This window comes from Paramormyrops kingsleyae, chromosome 4 (assembly GCF_048594095.1).
Source record: "Paramormyrops kingsleyae isolate MSU_618 chromosome 4, PKINGS_0.4, whole genome shotgun sequence".
Taxonomy (NCBI): domain Eukaryota; kingdom Metazoa; phylum Chordata; class Actinopteri; order Osteoglossiformes; family Mormyridae; genus Paramormyrops; species Paramormyrops kingsleyae.
The window spans coordinates 2,974,133-2,998,120 of record NC_132800.1 but is presented as its reverse complement, the minus strand read 5'-3'; the positions used below and the strand labels follow the sequence as shown (position 1 = coordinate 2,998,120).

At 46.7% G+C, this 23,988-nt stretch overlaps 1 protein-coding gene across 1 annotated transcript in view; it reads left to right on the top strand.

Annotated features, from left to right (window-relative positions):
• Positions 1-23,988, top strand: part of LOC111838742 (cadherin-18-like) — a 154,718-nt gene that overhangs the window by 115,485 nt on the left and 15,245 nt on the right. Inside the window, exons 5-10 of the mRNA XM_072710476.1 lie at positions 14,060-14,227; positions 14,764-14,951; positions 16,440-16,693; positions 18,946-19,082; positions 21,054-21,175; positions 22,836-22,953. Of these exons, the coding sequence (XP_072566577.1) occupies positions 14,060-14,227; positions 14,764-14,951; positions 16,440-16,693; positions 18,946-19,082; positions 21,054-21,175; positions 22,836-22,953 (987 nt within the window). The remainder of the gene's footprint in view (positions 1-14,059; positions 14,228-14,763; positions 14,952-16,439; positions 16,694-18,945; positions 19,083-21,053; positions 21,176-22,835; positions 22,954-23,988) is intronic.

Below are 23,988 nucleotides of genomic sequence, written 5' to 3'. Positions count from 1 at the left end.
ACCTCGCAGCTGCCACCGCTACTCACTGTGACATGTAGCCAGTATTATGATGGATTCACTAAACCAAAAGGATCATGGGAATCTGGAGAGGTCAGGACTAATCGTACATGCAGGCTAGCTGCTGTTCTCTGATAGTAGGTTGCATGCATATTTAGCTATAGTGCAGCTTTTCAGAGTCTAATCTATATATTCCTTCCTGTAGCTGCCTTGTCAGCATCCCGTAAATCCTGGGAAATGGGCCAGAATGTTTTCAGTATTACTCTGGTGGTCATGGAGCCAAGAACTGCAGTTTCAGAGCTGTTCAGAGATCAGCGTTTTGACTGTAAAAAACAGTGACAATCCTGGGGATGATATTGATTCATTGATTGATTAATTGAATCAGTTAAGTTCTATTACGGTTTAGCCACTGAAAGGCAGAGCATCAGTAAATGTTATGTGATTGAAAGTCGTTGTGTAGGCTGAGAAGAGACTGAGCATCTGTTGGCTGGTTACACAGTGGCTACCAGACACCCCTGCGGTTTGTGGTCAAATGGTTCGGCCTTCTCTCTAATCAGGAAATCGAACAGGGGGAGGTCAATGGTCAGACGATCAGAGTGGTGTCTACGCCAAGCCTTCTACTGGAAACGAGAGTGTCTAATGGGATGTAATCCAGTTTGCCAAAGGAAGAACGGATTTATATTATTTTTACAAAAAGAAATGCCTTAATCACATTAGTGGGCTCAGAAATCCCATAATATAATTCCCCAATCATCCTGTGAAGATTTAAGTAATGTACGTGCATTTCGTACATGGGGAATTTTATTAGTGATGCACGCAATTCGGATTCAGTGGAATAAAAGCATGCAAAGGGCGTGTAAAAATACAGGAGGAGTGATTCCTTTAATCTCTTCTTTCTCATTGCCCTCAACAAGAGATGCAGATAACTAATTAGCAGTTAGCATATACCGTTGACATTATTTTGAGAAGATCCAGAACCGCAGACTCAAACACTCCATCTCCAAAATGAGTGCCTGATTATGTTTGTTTTCGTTGAAATTAATTGATTATTAAAAGGACGAAAGGAAACTTAGCACCGCACCCCCCCTCAGCTGCCCCCCATCGCTGTTTATGTACATTAAGATTTTAATGTTTTTTTCCGCTGACAGTAATGGCGTTCCTGAGCTTCCTAGTTTTAGTAATCGGTAGTAATAGCCTTGATTTGGCTGAATTTCCAAGTCATTTCCATGCAAATGGCTCCAGATAACGGGAGATGTGACACACTGCAGGGATGCTGCCGGAAAGTTCTGTCCCCTGTAACGGGAGATGTGACACACTGCAGGGATGCTGCCGGAAAGTTCTGTCCCCTGTAACGGGAGATGTGACACACTGCAGGGATGCTGCCGGAAAGTTCCGTCCCCTATAACGAGAGATGTGACACACTGCAAGGATGCTGCTGGAAAGTTCCACCCCCTGTAATGGGAGATGTGACACGCTTCAGGGATGGTACCGGAAAGTTCCGTCCCCTGTAACGAGACATGTGACACACTGCAAGGATGCTACTGGAAAGCTCCACCGCCTGTAATGGGAGATGTGACACGCTGCAGGGATGCTGCCGAAAAGTTCCGTCCCCTGTAACGAGACATGTGACACACTGCAAGGATGCTACTGGAAAGCTCCACCGCCTGTAATGGGAGATGTGACACGCTGCAGGGATGCTGCCGAAAAGTTCCGTCCCCTGTAACGAGAGATGTGACACACTGCAAGGATGCTACTGGAAAGTTCCATCCCCCTGTAATGGGAGATGTGACACGCTGCAGGGATGCTGCCGGAAAGTTCTGTCCCCTGTAACCATGGTGAGGACTAGAGTGCCTTTTGACAAGAGCGGCAAACGATTTACAGCCCCTGTTAGGCACTACACAGCTGAACCATGTTGGCTGAGTCTCAAAGACATTTTGACTCCCCCCCTTATGTTTTATTCTGGCCTTGGGGTGTGAGGATCCTGCAATATTTTACACACGTGTATATGTTAATAGTCACATCAGCGCTTCCTGCTAGGAACTGCCAGCTCTCATTTTATGTAAAACCGAATTTAGGAAATCCGCATTTACCTTAAAAATACATGAAATTCATAAAGTTTACAGAAGCACTAAAACAAAAGGGTGACTGTATGTCTGTAAGTAAATGAACACTTTACACTTTTATTTATTTAATATGTGCATGGTGTTTAGGACATATTACTAGTATATTTCTGGCTTATGTTTTTGTTTTTTTGTTTGCTATAAGGCAGGGCTGTTCAAATCATGGTCCTCAAGGACTGAGAACTGCTGATTTTCCAGCCTACGAACCAGGTGTGAAGCCTCTGGCCAATCAGAATCAGTTATTATTAAGCTAACTTCCTGGGAGAACTGAAAACAAGGCCTGGATTTGGAATCAAGGTCCAGATTTGAATAGGGGGGCTATAAGGTGCCCTGAACCCTTTTGCCAACTATTTTTTATTTTTTTTCGGGGGGGGAGGGCAATCCAACTTGTGTAAAATATGACATACTAAGGGTTTATAGGATTACTTATTTCAGTGAAGAACTGCCTGTATTTTTCCATGCAATGTAAAATACGGTTAATTTATATTCGGCATCAACCAGCTAAAGGCCTTATTGCCTCATTTGTGTTATGTAATGTAAGATGGTTCTGCAAATCTGATGTGGACCCAATGAGAGCAGTGATGTGAGTACTGGTGCAAAGATACAACGTAGCTTTCTGTGATTTGCACGGCTTCACGTGCACATTCCCTGAGCACATGCCCAACTTCTGAACTCTCAGCAAACAAAGCAAGTAGATCCTGATGTCACTTAGGCAAGGTAGTCATCATCTCGAGTTTTTTGTTTATACAATGGCTCATCTTGCCATTAGGGGGCATCGGGCCGGGGGAGGTAGAATAGGATTCAATCTATTCAAGAGTGAATCATCGGCTGGTGACGCAGAATGCTGCCGGTTTGAAGCGTGCTGGGGCTCACGTCACATTTTGGCCTCTTATGGTGTTTTTGTGCCTGGAGAGTTTGATGGCCTTCCAGGGCCTCATAAGAAATAAAGTGTATCACAGATGACTGTGCGCTTTCTCTGACTATTTAATTTTGTTTCTATGACTTCCTCTTCTTCTTCTTCTTAGGCTTAGGTATCTAACTGCCCATTTTAAAATTAAACAGATAAATAATAAAATAATAATAAACTTTGAAAGAAATCAACAGATATGTTTCCCCACATACTTCTGCGCACAGGGTCAGAATCACCTTTAACATCTTCTTCAGGATTTTTATTCCATTTTTTTCCCTGACTTTGGCTTTGAATCACTCCGATCGTCACCAGGCCTTATGGTTATAGCTCGTTTAGCCCGTGGGGGGCTCACAGGCATGGGCATGGATTAATTAGGCACCAGCTGGCTTGAGAATATGGATAAAGCAAGCGGTGACTCCAGCAATGCAACTGATCCGACCCGACTCTGGGGTGCTGATAGGTCCTCCTACTCCATTGCACTCACTGAAGAGAGGAGAGACTGATCGCAAGGCATTAGGCCCTCCAGCAAGATTAATCCTTGTGAGAGCAGCCTCTCCCGGCCAAACTAACCCAATTTGAGGAACAGATCCACTTTCTAAATAAGCTTTTCCACTAGAAAGCAGAGCCGGACGTTGCCAGTTCGACTGCTCCTCAGGGGGTTATTCTGGAATATTCCATACATCAACTCTCAGGATTCTGTGAAGGAAGGTGCAGTATTCTTATTCAAGCGAACATCCTCATGCACGTCAATGTCTTGTACCAAAAAAAAGTACAGCGGCACTTGATAAATTATTTATCAGCTTAGAAGGTACACTGCAGTTTAAACAGGTGGATTTTAGCAGCCTCGCAAATACTTTTACAGCTGACCTTCTGTCCCCAGTGGTAAGAAACATTTCACTGTGCACATAACATGCTCAGTTTCACGATTTACTTCCATTATTAAATATTCACCAGCAGTAGTCACTGAATTTCTGTCAGTGTGGAACCATCCTCTATTGGGCCTTATTTCCGCTGGGACTGAAATACAGGACGGACGACTTTGTAAAGGTGTTGCTGTGATATTGTAATAGTTAAATGTCTATATTAATGTGTTGTCAACATACTGCAGGACATGAAGGGATATGCTGAATATGTGATAGTAGATTGTTGGTAAAAATTTAGAATCCCGAGGGAGCGCTACGATTGGGGAATTTAAAAGGAGATCAAATGTAATTGAATCGTTGTAAGGCTGGACATTGGATCAGATATCCCCCCTAAGAGAAGGCTAACACTGATCAGAGTGAGTTTGGCGTGCCCTGTAACCAGTTTCAAAGTTTTATCGTACAGTGTTCAGTCTGAGCCGTCAGATCTGTTCAGTGTCTGGAAAAGGCAACTGTTCCAGGTATAAAAAAAAAACTTTGAATAGAGCAGAAAGAGTGAGTACTGAGAATCCTGCACCGTCAGCAGGGGCTGAAGGACAGAGGCCCGCAAATTGAAAGTGGCGGCAGCCAAGTTTGGGTTGGAGCAGAGGAAGGTTACCGTGGGCAGCTGGAGCATGGTGGGAGTTTCTTAGAAGCGTAGCTGAGCACCAGTCATTCCTTTGATATTATATACCTCAAGTGGCAAGATGGGCGGTGCTGTATGCAGAGTGTTTGAGGCACCTTATCAAGCGACACCTAAAGGATTCTTTAGTCACCCAAGATGAGGGCCGTGCTGCTTGTAGATTTAGGCAGCCATGCTCAGATTCTGCATAAGTCTGATTGGCCTGCCCATATCGTTCAGGACACCGTATAGCAAGTCCGGATTTACAAGAGTTGGCATTGCGTACTTGGAGAGGTGCCTGTCTATAAATACAGATATCAGTTGATTTGCCTCTGCATTTGAGACCAGGAACCTGTGGATGCAAGTCAGTTTGGGCGTCTGTTATAGGGGAGAGACAGGACTTTAAGTAGAGCACTGTAAGAATAACACAGCACTCTATACCAAATAATAATATAAATATAAAATCACAATACTTAAAATTAAAAAGAGAAAAATATGGCACGAATTGCACTATGAAATGGAAAGATACACGCGTAGCCAATGACAGGAGCTGAGAAAGAAAACGGTGCTTGAAGCTGCAGCGAAATATTTTATTGTACAGTACAGTGAGCTTCTATGTAACAAAATATTTAGCAGGTACTGTATCTGATTTACATCCAGCTGTTATATCTATCCACTTTGCTAAGCGATGCACGCGCTAACGACCTGCTATGTCCGCTTTCAGGTGTCTCTCACTCAGTGCATATTATTTACTGTGGACCTCGGATGTAAATGTGATGAGCTGTGACTCGATAGGGCCTAAGCCAACGGATACCTGTGTACAGAGCAGGAAATCATGTTAATTCTTTACGGATATTTAACGCACAGGCTTCGGAGACTTATTATCAGATACCCACCTCCTGTGAATAACACCCTGAGATTAGGTGTTATTTACGGCTAATTCCCCGCTGGTTCAGGAATCCCTGTTTTGTAGCTCTGTAATGTTACATTACAGACACTGCCTTCCTGCTCCTGGGTGAGTGCTGGTCTTGTTTGGCTTGTGACGATATAAACGCAGGATGGACTAATGAGGAAGAAGCATGTCAGAGGTCAGAGGTCAAATGGACAGTTCGGACGGGCACCACGCTGTGACATTCAACCCCCCCGCACACCCGCCTACCCCCATCCATTCCAACAACCCCCACTCCCCCTCCACCAAAATGGGTTGATATAAAACTCAGAGTGTGGAGCGAGTGGAGCTTCCATCGCCAACTGATTAAATGAAAGGAAGAGCAGCAATTTGTTCCTCTGCTCACCCCCACCCTCGCCTCCCCAACTGTGTGGCCTCCTCGTCTGTCAGTTCCTGCTGGCGCCCAGCACCGGCTTAATATGCGCCTTTTCTCGAAAGACGTGACCAGATTAAGGAAGACGTGCCAATCTGTTCTGCGTCTCCCATGGCTCCACCCCCTTCTGTCCGTCATTGGGAACATTGCGCTCCAGATCCGCCTCTCTGATCTTAAAACGCACCACCTTGATTCATGTGAGTGGACGCTTCCTGGTTTAATTCTCGCATGAGTAGCCAGTCCAAAGTGTTTTACGCAGCTTTCAGTTTTGCAGAGATTGTTTTGGCTAAAGTTTTCCCCTAGATACTATTAGAGTGTCTTTGCTTACAGATTCTCTTCCTCCCTATGAAAAGGGGGGTGGTGTCTCGCATATGATCACATTTTCGCTGGTTCACATCCCAGGGTCAGCAGAGTGATGTCACTTTTGGGCCCCTAAGTTAGACCCTTAACCTTTAATTATTCTAGTCTGACGTTCTGATTTGGTTGAAATAAGAAATGGTAAAAAACAAAAGTACACGCCATACTGTAACCATGCGGTTATAGAGCAGTGTTTCAAAGACACGCGTGTCTCGTGTGCGTGGCGATGGCACAAATCCCCTCCCTCCCCCTTAACCTGTAAAGCAGGCGGGGCTCTGATGTCCTGCACAAACCTGGCTTCACGTGCACATGGTGAATTATTCACCCTTTGGCATTTCGGGCTGCCGTCTGTGGAAATAAGCTGGATTCCCCAAACCCACCTCCGTCCATCTCCGTCTGGCTGAGCTCTGAATTTATTTGACACAATTGACATCTTAATTGAATACATTTTAAAATTCAAATCGTGGGACCAAATGACTTACTGGAGGATTCTGTATTTCACTACCTTTAAAACTAATGTGCATATTCGTGCTTTTATCACATGGAACACTAAGATATCAGGCTATACTCTGCTGATATAATTAATCTGGATTTATTCATAGTTATAAGTAGTGTGAAATTCAAACCATGGGCTATTGAAGTGGTTGGTTTGTGTTTCCTGTATGTCCTAAAGACTAGTAACAGGTGTGGTGACTCGCTGTATTTAATGAGCATGATTATTCCATTTAAAAACGTGTCATTTCCTGATTGTCTTTTCCCTGTTTTTCCTCCACCACTTCAAATTAAGACGTCCTTTGTTCCTTGTCAGATGCTGCGTGTGGAATAAATGATTCCTAGATCTAGCCTGGATCTACACTGGATCTTGAGTGATGCTTGCCTAGGATAGATCCAGTCTAAATACGCCTCTCCCCAGCCCCCGAGACGCAGGTGTGGTGTTTGCTCTACCGGTTCTTTGAGCTGAGATGAAATCCACCATATGTGTTATACGCTAACCCCAAGGCATAGTACCAGGTTATAACCTCACATTTCCTGACATCCTTTGACAGGTGATGTGTTCTTCTTCACAGTACTTCAAACTTGCTGATATCTAAACTTCGGCTGTAGAGGTCACCGTATTCTGGGTAATGAGGAAACCGAAAAACTCATGTGTCTTAGCAGTTCAGAACTGGTGGTATGTATGACCAAAATTGTCTGGTCTTTTTGGAGGAAAAAAAAACGTCTGAGTTGCAGTTATTCGTTAGCAATAAGCAGTTTAATTGCTTTGTGGTTTGCTGTTGCTGGTTCTTTACTTTCGGGAGGGCCACTGACTGTACTGAGCTGGGCTGTGTCCCCCCCCCCCAGTCTTGGAAAGTGAGATTTGAGTCTCTGATGTTTACTGGGCATGAAACACAGCTTTTGGATCTCAGCATGACACTTTCATACAGCCCCCGGTGTCAGCAGTGCATGCATGTCTCTCTCTCTCTCTCTCTCTCTCTCTCTCTCCCTCTCTATTTATATATATATACAGTATATACACATAGCTTTCTGCCCTTCCCTCTCTCATGAATCATGGAAGTACTGTTCAAAGTCCCTCAATCCTCAACAATCCTGTGTACCAAAAATTACATTCAGGAACAAAAACACAAAGGTTGAGAATAATTTATTTCCCAGGTCTGTATTTTTGAGTAAAGTCAAATGGGGGGGGGGTATCTGATTGGGGTAGGGGGGTGTATAGCTGATTGCCAGGAGGGGGCAATTAAAGAATCTCAAGCTGTATAATTGAGTTCTCGCAAAAAAATTTGTGCCGATTCAACATAACGCCTGTGAATCTGAGAAATGCTCTCAGCCAGGATGGAGCAGATGCCGATGCCCCTCTGCTCATGCAGGGTGAGGAAAACACAGCAAATCTCCCCCATCTTCTCCGCCACTGTCGTCGGACACGGGCTGGAAGTCCCGTGCTGTACCAGGGAGCCTTAATTGAAAAGTCAGTTCTGTTTGGCTGCTTGGCCGCCGTGGATGATCTCTGCTTCCTCCCCAGTGGCAGACGAAGCTGGGAGGCGTCAGGCTCCTGCTCGACCCGTGGAGGCCTTTGAAGCCGCCGTCCAGCATTTACTGTAACACTGACTCTTTGCGGAGCCTGTGGGAGAGAGAGACAGGCTTCTGTTCTGCATCCGGTAAACAGGACCAGGCTTGTGGCAAACAGTCGCCTTTCATGTACGCCGCCTTCCTCACGGATTGGGAGCCAAGAGACGGGTTGGGGAGGAAAATAAGAAAGAACAGAGAAACACCTTTTGGGGGATTGCAGGGAACAAGAAAGTATGAAAACAAAGTTAGGGAGGTTTGCCTAACTTCTATCAGAAAGCAGTTTCTCATTTACTGAGAGAAGAAAGGGAGATGTTTATGGGGGAATGGAAAATCAGGAGCTTTACATTCGGAAATGCACTATGAAATCCAGTCAGCTGGGGAGGGAGTGCCCCCCCCCCCACAAGTATCAGGGCTGTTGGTTAATATTTCCTTTTAAAGAGATTGTGGAGGTCCACCTCCACACAGTCACACACAAAGGCATGCACACACACACACACATGCGTGCCGACACACATGCACACAAACAGACACACACACAGACAGGCAGATTGTTATGAATCAGGCTCCTGTATGAGTCGGGGGTCAGAACTGCAAGCGTGTTTGTTGTGTCGCTGATTAACTTGTTTACTTTTTAATTAGCTGTCATAAGAGTCCCCACTGGCCTCTCCACATGCTTGCTAGAGGTGTGATGTGTATACTGTGTATAAGGAAATTATTTATCCAAAGAATGGTCCCTGTCACGTGTCGCATAGATCATGGGGATCTGCACATCAAACGGTCACCTGGAGCTCACGGCTGAGGCCAGAAGCAGCGGCTCTCGCAGCCTCCGATCCTCAGTCGGCAACGAGGACCAGTGCTCTTGGAAGCCCACACCTGTTGTGAAGGCAATAAGACGGACACTGACGCGGCAAAGCTGTAAATCCTGTTGTTTATTTCTTCTCTCCTTAGAGGAGTCAGAGGTACCCAGGGCAGAGCCCGAGAATGTAGCTGAAACTCAGGCGGGGGGATAGGAAGATCGGCTTCAGTACAGACGAGGGAGAGGCGCAAAACACAGTCGGGAATCCAGGCAGGGGTCGGGCGATCGGCGTCGGTCCAGAAAGGGGGCAGGCAGAGTCTAGGAAACGTGGCAGAGGTCAGAACACAGGGAAACACACACCGGAAAAAACGCTCAAACTCAGGGCACACCATGAAGATCTCGCACTGATCAGAGAACCGAGTTGCCTGATATAGTGAAACTGAAACCGGGGAAAACAAGACACAGCTGGGAGAGGAGTGTCTGGAACGGGAGCAACCAGTACGGGCAGAAAAACTGGTTGACAGGACGCAGAACCTCGGGGAAGCCCTATCGATCGGAACCCCCGGAGGGGCGTGGCTGAGACGACGATGGGGGTTTCCTCAGTGCTATCCATGACACACACCTGTTTTCAGGAAAGCAGAAATGGTCATTCCTGACATCCCCCGGCAATGTGGCCTTCTCGTCCAATCAAGAAGCTGGTTCTGAGGCTCGTAGACTTATGGCTGCGGTTGTTAGTAAAGCCGTGTAGATTTATGGCACCGACCCTGAATGGATGCCACATGTAAAGCCAGTAATTTCTGGTGCAGTTTCAGCAAGCTGAAGGAATAACAAGGTAAATAAAGCAGAATGAATCCGGCCTGCTTTGCTCTCGATCTGGCAGCCGGACGCAGCCGCTAATTGAGAAGCTAACGGGGGCTTACGTACCATTTGACTGCAGAATGTAAAGGAATCCCTCTCTTTTTGCCTGGTGCAGGCACCCATCCCAGGATATATTTCATCCCAGTTTAAGCACCTCACCGCCCCCTCCCCCAAACTTCTGATCCACGATTGGCTATCGAGTGCATCTCCCAGAATTTATGCCAGTTGGTCGGGACCGTTCACTTAACCGCAGCCCATTGGACGGCCCACCTTCTTAGTGACAATTACCACATTGCTTCCTTGATGCCAAACAGCAGACGCTGTTCTTTTAATCACACTTCTTCTGAGATGCTAATTGCTTTGTCATAGTGGATGCACTTTCTGGCAGCTCCTTGTACCTGATGCCGCACGCAAGACACTGTGTTCTTAATCTTCCTGTTTCCAACTATGGTAACCAGGCATAACTATACCCTTTATACACGCTGGTGGATAATGTACCCTGTTGAGGTTCCTCACTCACTCTCTTTGCCTCTTTGGAGAAATGTATAGGTAAAAAAAAGTCATGGCTCCCAGACATGGACATGTGCGCAGGTAACCATGGTAACCTCAGTGCCATTAGAGTACCTGCTGGCAGGGATCTCTGTGATGTTGCTTGTGATGTGTAGGGCGCTATATAAACCACGGTTTGTAGGGCGCTATATAAACTGTGCTGTGTAGGGCGCTATATAAACCACGGTTTGTAGGGTGCTATATAAACCATGCTGTGTAGGGCACTATATAAACTATGGTGTGTAGGGTGCTATATAAACCACGGTGTGTAGGGCGCTATATAAACCGTGCTGTGTAGGGCACTATATAAACTATGGTGTGTAGGGTGCTATATAAACCACGGTGTGTAGGGTGCTATATAAACCGTGCTGTGTAGGGCGCTATATAAACCACGGTGTGTAGGGCGCTATATAAACCGTGCTGTGTAGGGCGCTATATAAACCACGGTGTGTAGGGCGCTATATAAACCATGCTGTGTAGGGCGCTATATAAACTATGGTGTGTAGGGTGCTATATAAACCACGGTGTGTAGGGCGCTATATAAACCGTGCTGTGTAGGGCGCTATATAAACTATGGTGTGTAGGGTGCTATATAAACCACGGTGTGTAGGGTGCTATATAAACCACGGTGTGTAGGGTGCTATATAAACCATGCTGTGTAGGGCGCTATATAAACCACGGTGTGTAGGGTGCTATATAAACCATGCTGTGTAGGGCGCTATATATACCATGGTGTGTAGGGCGCTATATAAACCACGGTGTGTAGGGTGCTATATAAACCGTGCTGTGCAGGGCGCTATATAGACCACGGTATGTAGGGCGCTATATAAACCGTGCTGTGTAGGGCGCTATATAAACCACGGTGTGTAGGGCGCTATATAAACCGTGCTGTGCAGGGCGCTATATAGACCACGGTATGTAGGGCGCTATATAAACCGTGCTGTGTAGGGCACTATATAAACCACGGTGTGTAGGGCGCTATATAAACCGTGCTGTGTAGGGCGCTATATAAACCACGGTGTGTAGGGCGCTATATAAACCGTGCTGTGTAGGGCGCTATATAAACCACGGTGTGTAGGACGCTATATAAACCACGGTGTGTAGGGCACTATATAAACCACGGTGTGTAGGGAGCTATATGAAATGTGCCCTGCGGGATGCTACATGAACCATCCTGTATGGGCCGCTATATAAACATGTTGTGCGGGGCGAAAAAGACAGAGTAAGATAACTGTGTGTGAAGGATGTGATGAAACTGATGTGATGGAATTTGTATTGTTAATGGAGTAGCGGGAAGAAAACTAGTGGACATGGAAATCTAGCCATTTCCTGCTCAAAATGACACCTTGGACTCCTTTGTCAAAAGCTAATTCACTCTGCTGCCACATTGGCAGTTTACAGTGGGAGTCTGAAGAAGGTCATATACTGTATAGTATCGTGTAACAGGCTCCTTTTGGAACGCAAGCCATGAAGAGGGTGCCGTGTGCTCTATTGTATGACTGTCCTTGGCTGAACCTCCTTCGTGAATTTGTCATGGAAGCCAAACGCTGCATTTCCTCTGGGCTGTAAAACAAGGCCTTTTTAAAAACATCCTTATTCACTGCTCACAAGCCCTCACCAGGGCTGTCGCTGAGCTGTACGCCCGTTGTTATTGGGGTAATGTACAGGCCGGGGAACCCTGGACTGGGGACGCCTAGCTAGGACAGTGTGGCTCTCTGCTCCCCGCTGTTGTTATTGGGGTAACGTACAGGCCGGGGAACCCTGTACTGGGGACGCCTAGCTAGGACCGTGTGGCTCTCTGCTCCCCGCTGTTGTTATTTTTGCACTTATGGTCTTCCTGTTAGCTTTAACGAGCCTGGCCATTCTCCTCTGACCTCTTTCATTAGCAAGGTGTTTTTTTCCCCATTGAAATTCCCCTGACTTTGTGCTTTTCCTTCATCACAGGACCTCTGTAAACTCGAGAAACTAGTGTGCGAATCCCAGGACGGAGGCTGTTTCTGGCATGCCACAGCCACTAGGACTGGAACCAACAATTGAGCCACAATCAGTGTCACATAGATCTTAGTCATTCGAACTATGGTAACTGGACCCCTGGCCCTCTCTGTGTGCTGTGTGTGTTCTTCTTGTACCCTCGTAATTTGCTTTTTGGGGGAGCTGGCTGTTTTGTGTCGACGAGCAGGGTTACCTGAGTAATGCAGACAGTAAGGGAGTTTTTATGAAACACAAGTCAAGTTTGAAGCATGACTCAGTGGGGGTGTTTGTAATAGAAACTCTGTCCATTCCAGGTTTAATCTAATCCTGTAAGGAATTTTCCTCAGACTATTACTTACCCAAGGGAGAGCTGGAGACACAAATCTGAATATTTTTTTTCCCTCCAAAAATCAGCTCTGTGAATATTGTCCTGCTTCCCCCTGACTGTGTGGGTGCATTTGCTATTCAGCACTGCACCGTTGCCTTTTAATAATGTATAAACGTTGAAGTCTTCCTTGGGGAAGACTTGACGGGCGTCCGAGGCGCGTGAACGGTCCGTTATCCGCCCCTAGTCTTCAGTGCATCCAAATCCTGTGGGATGCTGGGAAGCGGGGTCGTGGGGGGATAATGAGAGGGTTGTTATTAACTCGGAGAGGGGCTTGTTTCCATATTCCCTTGAGGGAGGGATTTGGGAACGAGGAAGGGAAATGCCCGCTTGTGTTAGGGAGCAGCGAGCATATGCTGTTCTCACGCTCCTTAGTCCTCTTAGCATCCACTGCTTCATTTATTACCTTGATTGCTTGTTCTTTATCACCATTCTGTAAGCAGGACCCCTGGCCGTCCACATTCTTGTTCCCTCACTGCTCCGAGCACACCTGAACCAAACAATCAAAAAACAAGCCAAACAATCAAACATTAATCAAACAATAAAGAACACTGAATATCTGGTGCAGGTGAGCTGGGAGGGAGCAAGAATATAGACTGTGTTTTTCTTAAACCCCGGCAACTGGCTTAAGAAACCCTGGCCTGATGTGACATAGAGAGTGTCTAGGAGGGGGCACTGAGCCCCAAGGCCAAGCCATCATCTGGATCATGATGAGAGATGCAGGGGAAACAGCCTCAGCCTTCACAGCTGGAAATGACGGCGAACAAGCCATGTGTTTTCGTTTTATTTTGTTTTGGTTTTTTTTAGACAGGATTATGACAACTATGAAAGACATTGCAAAATGTGATTGTAACTGAATCTTTTTGTTAACTAATACATTACCAAATGTTTAGTGACAGTTTATTAATAATTTAGAATCTGAACCGTTTCCGGAGAATATGCAGCCTTAAATGGTAGCAGAAGATGTTAAGAACCAGGACGGAAAGACTGGTGTCTGGCTCATCTGAATCAAAGGCTTCAGGAGGCATTTACTATCCTGCCTGTTTGCGGCAAGAAAATTGTTCTTCTGCTTTTCAAAGTGGAGCTAGAGACACTAAAAACTGGAGTTAGTTTGTTCTGTCAGGCTGTGGTTCAGGATAAGCTGGTCTAATCTGCCTGTGTGCGTATATCTGTGTGTCTGTGCGTGTGTGTGTTCCTTGAACGATTCAGGCATCATCCGGACGGCCCTGGCCAACATGGACCGGGAGGCAAGGGAGCACTATGCTGTCGTCATCCAGGCCAAGGACATGGCGGGACAGGTTGGGGGACTGTCTGGGTCTACTACCGTCAACATCACGCTCACAGACGTCAACGACAATCCGCCCAGGTTCCCTCAAAGTACGCATTCTGCCTCAGGCGCCGCTGTCTTTAAATGCCCCACTATGTCACTAATACATTGTATTTATTCTAATGTAGGCCGTTGTTGAAATGTAAGGTGCAGTTCAAGCATTGACCTATAGTAGTGCTGCTTCAAACCTTTTACATCATTAATGTGGATGAACGTAGACGTCGTCTCTCCTCTGGGTCGTACAGCAACTACACGTTATTAGCGATTCCGAGCAGCTTCTCACCTTTGGGGTATCACCCAGGAGAGACAGAAAGTTACATAATGAGTTCCCCTCCAGCCCCACATGTAATTTAAAGTTTTGTTTATTGCAGAACTCCGGAATACAAATACGGTGTTTGAGGGAGCACCAGTGGTCAAATATGTATCCCCGCATCAAAGATCTGTGCAAACACCAGTTTGCTCATTCCTCGTTGCCGCTAATGGATTTTTCCCAAAAGGGTAGATGGATGCATCACACATGCTCCAGTGCATATTTTCATTACCTGGTGATCTCCAAATTAAATTTGTCTTCGGGTTCCCCCGCCAGAAAACTACCAGCTGTACGTGCCTGAATCGGCCCAGGTGGGGAGGCCCGTGGGGAAGATCAAAGCCAGCGACGAGGACCTGGGCATCAACGCGGAGATCAAGTACAGCATCATCAATGCAGACGGGGCCTCCGTCTTCTCCGTCTCCACAGACAGAGACACTCGAGAGGGCATCATCTCGCTGAAGAAGGTGCTTCACTTTCCTTTTCCCTAAAAGCCATTTAAATGAATGGCAGTAGGTCCTGTAACTTCAGTTTGATGTCACGGGATCAGACTTTTAACCACCATGCCACCTATCGTCTACTACCCTGCACTGCACCTGTGATCGAATTTACCACACAAACCTAGACTCTCTGTTTCCCCAGACTGTAAACATTTTTTGTCTTGATATATTTTTTAGAAAAAGAAATAGATCATTATCATTTAATAGATCTCGTGGGAACTTGGGATGAGCGTCTGAGCTCCATTGAAAAAAAGCCAATATGAGTTTGGAAGTGTGTGACGTTGAGCGAGCAGCTTGCACTACTGTCAAACCAGTTAGAAGCTTTTTTTCTTTTTCTGCCAGCATCCTGGGCATGGGCTGAATGCCATCACAGAGATTTTGGGTGTGCCTCCCTGGGCCAGGTGCCTTTGCGAGGGAGAAGCACAGGGAGCCAGCTGTCTTTGCCAGGCGAATCATTTACTATAAAACAATATGGCTGCCGTACAGTTCTCAAAACTCACACCATGCTAACGGCTAGCAACCGCTAATAGACACAACAGTAGGGTGGGGTGAAAAAATCTAAATTTCCAATAGCAATTTTCAATAGTGCGGAAAAGTTGTCACTGGACCTCGCTATTAAACGTGCAAAATATCTTTGAAATAGGTTAATATTTCGATCGAAGTTTTCACCTGTCACAACAATGCGCAGATCCACGCTACATATCATCCATATCATAACGCAATGTAAAATTGTCTCAATTTAATACAAGAGCCTAACAATCAGTCAGTGACAATGAGTAAGTGGGAAACGACTCATTAAAAACATCCTCAGGAGCATGCTTACACTGACATACTGGTAATATACGTACACTATCCATTATCTAAGCCACTTCATCCATCTGGGTCTTACCAGAAATATTAGGCCACCGCTCCAAATCATTGAATTCAGGTGTCCCAATATTTTTGGTAATATAGTGTATTTAACCATTTTGACTGTCATGCTTAATACTTTTCACTTTGGTGGCACTGAGCAACAATTTTACATTGCGTTATGATATGGATGATACGTAGAGTGGATCTGCGCATTGATGTGACAGGTGATTAATCGCAATGCACGTAGAGCCGCAGAGCGATGTAATGTATGTGTATGGCTGATACCCAGTAAAAATCTGCGTTACCTGAACGTTGGTATTTTGTAGTGATTATCATGTTGTGAAAGTGCACAAACACAACACTAATGAGTACATAGATAATGGTTAGTGTATATTGCCCATTTATGTGACAGGTGAAAACTTCGATCGCGTTGCGGAACCTGAAAATATTAACCTATTTCAAAGATATTTTGCATGTTTAATAACAACTTTTCCTCACTATTGGAAATTGCTATCGGAAATTTTGATTTTTTCACCCCACCCTACTCAACAGCCTTATTTAGATTTCTACAGCTGGACTGACACCTGTGTTTTCTTTATTTAGCCTCTTAACTATGAAAAGAAGAAAATGTACACGCTGCACCTAGAGGGCGCCAACACACACCTGGACCCCCGATTTTCGTACCTGGGGCCCTTCATGGACACAGCGACGCTGAAGATCACCGTGGGAGATGTGGATGAGCCACCGGTCTTCTCTTTGGACCATTACATCATGGACGTGTACGAGAATGCCCCCGCAGGGACCGAGGTGGGCGCAGTCATGGCCCGGGACCCAGACAGCACCGGCAGCGCTATCAGGTAGCAGGGCCCGGCTCAGGTCTGGACTGCGACCTGCAGGGGCGATTCTTGGTGGGGAGCACGAGTGGGGCCATAATTCATACACAGGGACCAACCTTATCATTAGCCAATGAAATGTTTCGAATTGGTGAGTGACAGGAGTGGTGCACTACAAGGGCCAATCAAGTTTTAGCTGAGGGCTTTGCCCATGTGGCCCCATCCCTGTTTACTTGTTAACCTGGAGACAGGACCATTTTAAGTCGGGTTGCCAGAGCAGAGATACAAGTACGCAATGAAAGCACACTAAACAGAGAGGAAACTACACACGACACCCAGCCTCCCAGCTCATCGATTACACAGTAGGAGGAAGCAGCAGACCGGGAGATACAGGCTGCCTCAGAATGGCAGGGAGTGAAGCCACGCCCCCCCACGAGGAAGACATCCTTAATTATCTCTGGCAGCTCTCTGTCTCCGGCTGCCATTTGTTCGGCGAAAGCAGGGAAGGTGCCTATGCTGATTAATCTAATGGACAGACAGCCGGGAGATTGAAGTGTTTCCACTCTGTCCGAAACGACTCAATCAGCACGTGGCCGTCACTGGACTTAATGGAGGCGAGGATGATCGATCCACCTCCCCCAGAGAAAGCCCTCAGAGGCCACAAGGAGACGTTCATGGCCATTTGGGCCACGTAAGCCACCACAACCCGGCCACTACCCTGCACACTTCTAATTGTGGGGGGGGGGCAGCACAATTTGGTGGAAATAAATGGGGGGGGGGGGTTCAAAAAAGAGAAGAGGGAGGATTATGACTGACTGGCATGGGGACTTAAAGCTGAATGAATGGATCACTGGTGAATAAAGGAGCCATCTGCGTATAAATAGCTAGCAGGTGCCCCCCCCTATCCCATCTGTTAGCGATCACGCCAGGCAGACAGCGCCTCCCGCTTGGATCATGTCCACCTGAACCGAGAGGTGAGTGTGCTGGCGGCATCCCCAGGCTGGCAGCGGAGCTCGTAGGAGACGGGCTCCCACCTGCCGCTCTGATCCATCGGGGCTTTGACCCTCTGTGGAGGCCGACGGAAACTTGTAAACAAAGTAGGATGTGGGTAGCATGTAGTCTGGAGGCTCACACTGAAGCCCAAAGATGCTTCTTCACACCTAATGTGGGCTCAGCGGTTGGACCCTTGAGAATAGCCTGAATTACTGCAGTAAAATCTGCAGCTGTTTGAGCTGGGGTGGTGTTGGTGCCTGTGATCGGAAGGCTGCTGGTTCAAATCCCAGGGTCAGCAGAGTGATGTCACCATTGGGCCCCTGAAAAAGGCCCTTAAACCCTTAATGCTCCAAGGACTGGCAAACCCTGCTTTCTCTCACAAATTCGGAACTTTGGATAAAAGTATCTGCTAGTTAAATTAATGTCTCCGGTTTCCCCCAGAGTCCAAAAACATGTTAAGGTGAACATTTGCTAAATTGTATTTGCGTGTGAGAATAGTGTGTTAGTGTTGTGGGTTGGCGCCTTGTCATGTGTTATTTCCTGCCTTGCGCCCATCAATTCTGGGATTGACTCCAGACACCCGCAACCTTGCATAGGACCAGCAGGTATAGAAAATGGATGGATCAAATATTATTGAAAGAAGCCTCAGTGCTATGCCATAAATAAGGATCTTGTATAATACGCCCTGTGTCCTCTGGGTGACCCTGACGGCTAGCTTGTGTATTCTAGCCATAGGCTCCTAGCTCTGCAGCGTTCCTATGTCGGCAGTATGGAGAGTTCCATAAGTGCCGCCTTATACTGTAAACCCCGGGAAATCCACAGAATTCCGATTGCCGCCTGGCAGAATCCTGCCGTTTAAATAAACGTTTCACCATTGACAGAGTCTTGCTGTCACGCGCTGACCAGGCAAGCAGAGGCGAGGAGACGGAGGATCAGGGGAAATGCGGGGTTTAATAAATAAAATGGAACACACACGAGCGGTAAAGCAAAAACGACAATACAATGACCGGACTGGGGAAACAAACGGAAACGCGGACTAAATACAATGGACTAATGACAACGATCAAAAACAGCTGGTAAACACGGGGAATCCACACGAGGTAAATGAGGGGGCGTGGCACACGGGAGGAGCGAAGGATCGGGGCAGGACACTTGCCACCGAGGCTGAATAGACTTTGCAGGAAGCATGGTGGTGTCCAACCTGATGGGCCTCGGCTGGACGGCTGCTTCTCTGTGTCACTGCCACGCGTGTAACTTAAACTGTCCCTCCGCTCCCACCCCAGGTATTTTATTGACCGTGACCGGCGTGGTCATGAATACTTCAACATTGATGCCCACAGTGGGGTCATAAAAACCACACAGAGCCTGGACCGCGAAGAGATAGCCTGGCATAACATCACTGTCATGGCCTCGGAGGTTGGTGAGTATATCAAATCTTTTTATATATTACTATTGAAAATGAAATATACAAAAAAAGCGAAGCCCTTCACAACAAAGGCTGTCTGTGGCGGGCGGGCGCTGGGGGGGGGGGGGGGTGGTACGGTGTGTTTACATGAAGTTTGGTTAGAGAGCTATATGTGACCAATCAGGCAACCTGCAGTCAGTCGCAAAGCCACAGAGTGATGCTGAGGGTGGATGTAGCTGGATTGATTTTTCTTGTCTGCTCCTCAGATGTTTATCTAAATAATTACTTGATTCTTAGGGTCTTTTCTTGCAGACCTAATGGCTGATAATGTTGTAAGCGATGTGCATGACTCGTTTCAGAGAGAACCCCCGAGATACCTTTAATGACTGAGCTGAGGCCAGAGGGACAACAAAATACACAATCAGACAAACCGAACGCGCATGATTGGCTCCAGGACAGATCAAGCGGTCTCAGGCTTTTCCGGCTGCAGGTCTACCAAAGTGAACAGGAAATATCAGGAACTCTCCTCTGTCTCAAGCAGGTGTCATTCGGGGGGGGGGGGGGGGGGGGGGGGTGGCAGAAAAAAAGAAAAGTTTCTTTTTAATGGGGGAGGAAAGTTAGAGTACGGCTGGTGCTCCGACAGCCAGACGAGAGCGATCGTGGCAGGGCGAGCACATAGCGAGAAAATGTCAGCCTAATTGGTGCCACGCCATTAGTTGCCATGGTAATAGTTTGTTACGGAAAGGTCCATACGTGCTGGTCGTTAGCCTTCAGTCCAGCGGCAGAGTGGACTCCTAACGACCTCGATGATAGGGCTGCTTGCTTGGCCCCATGATGTCACGGACAGGATGAGAATGTCATGCCTTGGTATTGCAGGGCCAACGGGCGCTATGTAACCGCCCACAGCAAGACTCTAGCTGGTCGCCGAACATAGGGACCTGGTGATGTGTCATTTATTCATAGGAAATGTCACGCTTCCGTTAGCGCCTGGTGGAACGGCGCTAACAGGCCATTGCACCTGGTCAAGCAGCCCCGACGTCTGGGGAACAGGCTACTTTAAGGAGAGTTTTCAGCTCCCGTGACTCTCAGCTGCTTAACAGACTCCCTCTCAAAGCCTACACACCTGTTTGTTGAATGCAAAGTTATGGCAGCATGTGTAAAGCAAAGTCACCAGTAATCTGCATTACGATAGTATCTGCATTTCCCTAATGGTCGAGGGGATCCCCAGTGAATCTAGGATTATTCTGTTCAGTGTGGGACAGGGCCATCGTTGCTGACCAAAGTCAAAGACTGCAGGGAAGCCTGTGAGATTTTCAAATGAGCACATTTCCTGCCTCTGATTGGCTCTCGAGTGGCTCAGGAAGTGATGTCCTTGAACCGGGTGTTACCAGGGAGGTCCAGGGTCATTTTAGTCGAGACATGAGCCCCTGAGCTATTTAAATAGCTTTGGTGGGAAACCATCAGCCCTGGCCATAAAGTCTGAGTGGTACCCATACATTTCCTGCTTTGTGGTGAATAATTTGAGATAACAGAGAGAGAGAGGCAGGTATATATTAGCTCAGATCTTTTCCAGCCTACTTACTGTATGGAGCATATATGATGATACAGCAGGTGACATTGCGGGGCTCCCCAGGGGGCAGCATGACCAGCGGACACAGCAGGATGTCAAACAGCTTTATCATTATTGATTTAACGCAATAGCCTGTCACAGTGGGTCAACTGTGTGGTGCTCTTACACGTTGAACCTGACCTGTTTTCATTACATTACATTTCTTTAGCAACAGGATAGCCACTAGGATTTTATTAGCAGTGCTGCTAACCACTGAAATTTCATTAGCAGTGATGCTAGCCGCTGGGATTTTATTAGCAGCGATGCTAGCTGCTGGGATTTTATTAGCAGCGATGCTATCGTTGATGCTAATTGGTAACATAGGCTGATTGTGTGAGCCGCACAGCTGCTCAGAGTGCCCCCTGTCTTCCCCGTAGATAACCCCAGCCTTGTCAGTCACGTTCCCGTCATGGTGCAGGTGCTAGATGTCAACGACAATCCACCGGAGGTCGCCACAGACAGCGAGGTCATCGTGTGCGAGAGCTCCCGGCCTGGTCAGGTGAGGTCAAACTCCACCCTGGTGCCCCCCCTAGCTTTCCAACTCAAGAGTGTCCTCAGAAACCCCCCAGCCACAAACATCACCCACGACGGGCTAGCCATTGCTAATTTGGTTAGCATCTGTGTTGCTCTTCATTTTAATGGGCAGAACAGAGGCTGGTGGATGGAAGGCTCGTTTGTTAGTTCAGGGGGTATTTATAACTATATATATATATATATATATATATACTGCAGCCTGGTTCTTCCCTGTTTCTCATTAATGAAGGGCTTCTTCCTTGCTTTATGGGACTTCAGTCCTGCTTCTAGGAGCCTGATATGAACTGTCCTAGCAGTGCACTTCACACCTGCACTTAATGTTTCCCATTCCTTTTGGTCACTTGATGTCATCCTCTGACTCATGAGGCACTGTTTGATAAGTTTACGGTCATTTCTGGCATTTAGTTGCTTCTTCCATCTTCCAGGCTGGTTTCTGGTCATTCCCAGTGTCTCCTGTTTCACCATGTTCTTGCATACTGCTGTCTTAGAAATTTTGAGCCTGGAAGCAACCTGCTGCTCAGCGTAGCCTTCTGCCAGCTGAACCAGGGTTAAACCAGGACTTAACAATGCAGTTTCTTAGGAAATATGGAGTGATCTCTTATTTTTTTCTAGAGCTGTGTGTGTGTGTGTAAGCATTAACACAAGTACTTCTGATTGTTTGGGGTAATTGGCACCCTCTCCTCTGCCAGGATTAATAACTGTACTGTTCCTTACTAACTGCAATTAGCATTCTGCTCAGGTAACATCTGAGGTACTCTGGAATGCAGACCGTCAACCATTATGGATTGCTACTGTTCAAAGAGGACTAAAAGCACCTTAAAAAAAGGGATTTAGCCCAGTACGTCGATTGATGCTGACAGACTCAAGTGACACTGCCAGTCATAGACACACAATCTATATGTGACTCGTAAAACAATGATCTGTGGAAGAAATTTATTCTTTGTGGGTTTTTTTTTCTGATGGGAAAGTTGATTTTATTTTTTTGATTGAGAGTCCGGGGGCTTCTCCAGGCAAACCATCAGAAACAGGAGCTTCCAGATGCAGGAATCATGTCTTACTGATGAAAAACAAGTTACACAGCAGCCATAACTGGCAATAAAAACTTTATTTTTTTTTGTGCGGCTTGGGAACATAACATCCTCCTTAGGCAACCTTTGGCTGACAAGCCAAGAAGGAAAAGCAGTTTTGTGGTACGATGGTATCCATGAAGGCTTTTTTTTCCTCTTTGACACTGGGTGTGAAATCCTCCTTAAGCAGCTGCTACAGAGAGGTGAAAAACACTGATGTCTCTTTTTGTATCTCGCAAGCTGCTGGTGAAAAGTTTTCAGTGGGGAAGTGATGGATTTTGGTGCCCGGCACTGGGAGGGGAGAGACACGGTGGGTGTGAGCAATCAGGCACGGCCCGGGAGGGGGTGAGACGTCCAGCCATGAACTCCATGCATTCTAGTCCCTCTGCTGTCGCCCCCTGCTGGCCAAATATTGTTATCATAGCCAGTCATGTTGGTGACAGAAGAACAAGATCACAGACCTGGCATTAAACAAAGTGCTCTGCACAAAACCTGCTTAAAGCAGGCAGGGTTGGAGACAAGGGGTGTAAGGCTCACTCTGGTGGCATCTTCTGACAGGTGATCCAGACCATTGGTGCTGTGGACAAGGACGACTTTGCCAACGGATTCCGGTTCTTCTTCTCGTTGCCATCAAACTTGCCCATCAATCCCAACTTCACACTCAGAGACAATGAAGGTATGATGATTCAGATGATGGTGATGATGGTGTTGGTAAGGATGCTGAGGATGACGATGCAGATGATGAGAATGAAGATGACGCTGATCATGGTGGTGACCGTGATAATGCAGATGGTGGTTATAAAATGATGATGGTGATAATGAGGAAAGTGGTGATGATGATATGGAGGATGATGATCCCGATGATGTTGATGAAGATGATGGTGATGATGAGGATGGTAATGATGCCGATGATGATGACAGTGGTGGTGGTGGTGATGATGGTGATGGTCGTGTTGGTGTTGATGATGATGTGGATGCAGGTGACGGTGATTATTATTGTTGTTGCTGTTGTTGGTGTGTTCAGTACTTGAAGTTAAAATCACAGTCCTTATTGGGCTTCAGGAAGAAGCCCGAGTTAAACTGCCTAATTAAACCTCTCGGATGTATATCAAAAGCTTTCTAAAGGACAACAAAACCTTCCCTCTGTCTTAACCATTCCGAGACCCTTTTAGCCACATTATGCAATTATGCAATTCCAGACCCTTCCCCCCGCATTGTACGTGGTACAGCTGGTGTGTGGCATACCACTGATGTCAGGCACCTTATAGTGTGTTTTCTTACCATGGAAACAACACTGGGTACAGACAAAGCAGGGTATGGCAAGACTCTGTGATTGCTGAAATGGGGGAGGGGAGTTTCTCCCCAGTCAGGAGGGGGGGCAAATATGATGCCATGTTGGTTTTAAGTCATTCCTTGGAGAAAGACCTTGAGGGACTCAGGCAATTAGAAACAGATCATAAGCTTTGTTTCTTACTCTTTTTCTGGAACAGTAAAGGCTGTCTTCCTCTGAATCGAGGGTCAGTTTGGGTTAGGGTTAGGGTTATTTGCCTTTATTCAAAGTAACATACAGTTCGAGACAGGAGTATTTGGGGATTGATGAAGATAATCACTCTGCCAACTCTGGGATTTGAACCAATGACCTTCCGATCACAGGGCCCTAACCTGCCGAGTCACCGCGGTTACGTGTGCCATGCAGTGAGTCATCATCCCA